Consider the following 2,480-nt stretch of genomic DNA (forward strand, 5'->3'; position numbering starts at 1 on the left):
ATACATATATATATATATACATATATATATATACATATATATATATATATACATATATATATATACATATATATATATACATATATATATACATATATATATACATATATATATATACATATATATATACATATATATATATATACATATATATATACATACATATATATATATACATATATATATACATATATATATACATATATATAGATACATATATATATACATACATATATATAGATATACATATATAAATACAAACATATACACACACACACACACAGAGAAAGAGAGTTGACTGATTAAAATATAACCCATTAAGTATGATACATTTAACTCTGAATCTTAAAATCAAGAACCAGATGGCTGCTTCTAATTAGTGTTATAATTAGAGTTTAATTACAGTGAAGTCAATGAATGATTTAGTTAGAATTTATCTAGAAAAATCTAGAACTTGTAGATCAACAGGCTGACAATATTATATAAAGTGGTGATTGATCGAATTCGACTAATGCTGAGGTGTACTTGTTTAATGATTTATCAACTTTCACAATTCAATTCAATCATCTTATACCTGCACTTCTTTTAGTGTGTTTTCAGTGAAGAGTTCAATAAAGTATTAATTAATACATTGTATATAGTTGTATATTGTGCTGCACTCTGTAAGAGTGCGAAACTTCAATATTATAAAGGAGCAGGTGCGCGGCGATGTATGCTTCACTAGCGTGACTTGACCTTACATTTTCTAATAATAGTACATGTCATTCAAGACAGTTTGACAATCCAATTAAATCAAATAGATGGATAATGATATGTTTCTTCATTATAACACAAACGTGTCTAATTTAAGACACAATGAAATATTTTTAAAAAGAAGTAATATTCTCATTATATTTATATCGTATATTAAACAGGAAAAAACTGACTGTTGACCTGTTCAAACATGAGTGAAAACAAATGAAAAAAAGAACAAAAAAAACATTGATTTGGATATCGAACAGAGGAATGTGGTACTCATCATAAATTTGCCTATGATGATACCAGAGTCGACATCAGTCTTTGACTATCGCTTCTAAAACATCAACATCTTATGAATGTAATTTGTTCACGAGTAAAATTATGTTACAGTAATCGCGGCAAAGCCTTTTAAATGTAGTTGTGCAAACACTAACACACTATAACCGACCCATAGATCAAACAATGAGTGTAAAACATTTTCGAAAGAGAATTCATTCGACTTAAAACGATGATAGAAAAAACATTTTTCTTGTATATATATATATGTGTGTGTGTGTGTGTGTGTGTGTGCATCTGATGAAATAATGCATTAGAATATGAAAGTAAATAAAGTTAGCAAAACGAAGGATGGGGTGAATGAATGAAAAGCGTGATAAGATATACTTCAGAGACAGACAGGGACGGTTGTGTGATTAGATAGAAATTCCATTGATAGCAAAACTGAGTTTTATATTAGAGAAAAATTCCAATTGAATTAGCCAAGTCTTTCCTACCTGCAGTTGGTCGTGATGTCCCAAAGAAACAGATCTTCTGTGACTCTTTTTGGCCTTCTTTTCACTAGCAGTACTGCATAAAACATCCCAGTCTTCTGAAGTCTACAATACGATATTAAAGAAGAAAAGGTTATTACCAATACTATTCATATAACTATTGATCTACCGGTAATATACAATTTAGGAAGATATTTACATTTAACATCTGTCCACAACTTCCCATAGCTAATTACTCTTTTTTTTTTATATAGTTATTATTAACCTGAATTCTTCAGACAATAAAAAAGAAAACGACCACTAAAAACAAAATAAGAATCAAACAAAATAATAATAATGAAGAGAAAAAGAGAAATGAGTACCCACCAGATTATCCATTGTATATACACTGTTGTAGCAGTAGACTAACTAGTAACGGCGAAATCTAACAACAACAGCAGCAAAAGCAGCAGCAGCTTTAACAGTAGTAATATCAGCAGCAGCTTTTATCATAACAGTAGTAGCAGTAGCAGCAGCAGTAGCTTTCGTGGAAGTGGCGAGGACAAAATGTCTTTAAAAAAAACCATACAGAATAACTTCTAAAACCTAACAAACAATAATATTTATACTAAAAATATTACAATCGAAGCAATAAAACGAAGGTGCTTCTATATCGTCGTTCGATCTGGTGGAAATAGTAGCTAAATGTTCTTCAAATTTCACCCCGACAATCTTAGAGAACAGAAGGACACATTTGATAATGTGATCCCAGATATACTTATACCTCAAAATAATACGGGATAATCATGGCTGGAACACAGTTAAACATTGCTTTGTTCGATCAAGACTGACTCGGGGTTAAACAACAACAATGATTTTCAATACAAAAGTTGTGTTTATATGAATGATTTGAGCCACACAAAAAAAAAAAAAAAAAAACAAGTAGAAAATATTGGTGAGAAGTGTTGAGATGCTTACAGCATGATAAGGATG

The 2,480-nt window shown here is 29.6% G+C and overlaps 1 protein-coding gene across 1 annotated transcript in view; it reads right to left on the minus strand.

Annotated features, from left to right (window-relative positions):
• LOC106870206 (glucocorticoid-induced transcript 1 protein) overlaps positions 1-2,111 on the minus strand; it is a 40,920-nt gene extending 38,809 nt beyond the window's left edge. Inside the window, exons 1-2 of the mRNA XM_014916208.2 lie at positions 1,875-2,111; positions 1,512-1,613 (exon numbers count right to left, since the gene is read on the minus strand). Coding sequence (XP_014771694.1) covers positions 1,512-1,613; positions 1,875-1,886 — 114 coding nt within the window. The 5' untranslated portion in view covers positions 1,887-2,111. The remainder of the gene's footprint in view (positions 1-1,511; positions 1,614-1,874) is intronic.
• Between the last annotated feature and the right edge of the window lie 369 nt (positions 2,112-2,480).

Source organism: Octopus bimaculoides, chromosome 4, assembly GCF_001194135.2.
Source record: "Octopus bimaculoides isolate UCB-OBI-ISO-001 chromosome 4, ASM119413v2, whole genome shotgun sequence".
NCBI lineage: Eukaryota > Metazoa > Mollusca > Cephalopoda > Octopoda > Octopodidae > Octopus > Octopus bimaculoides.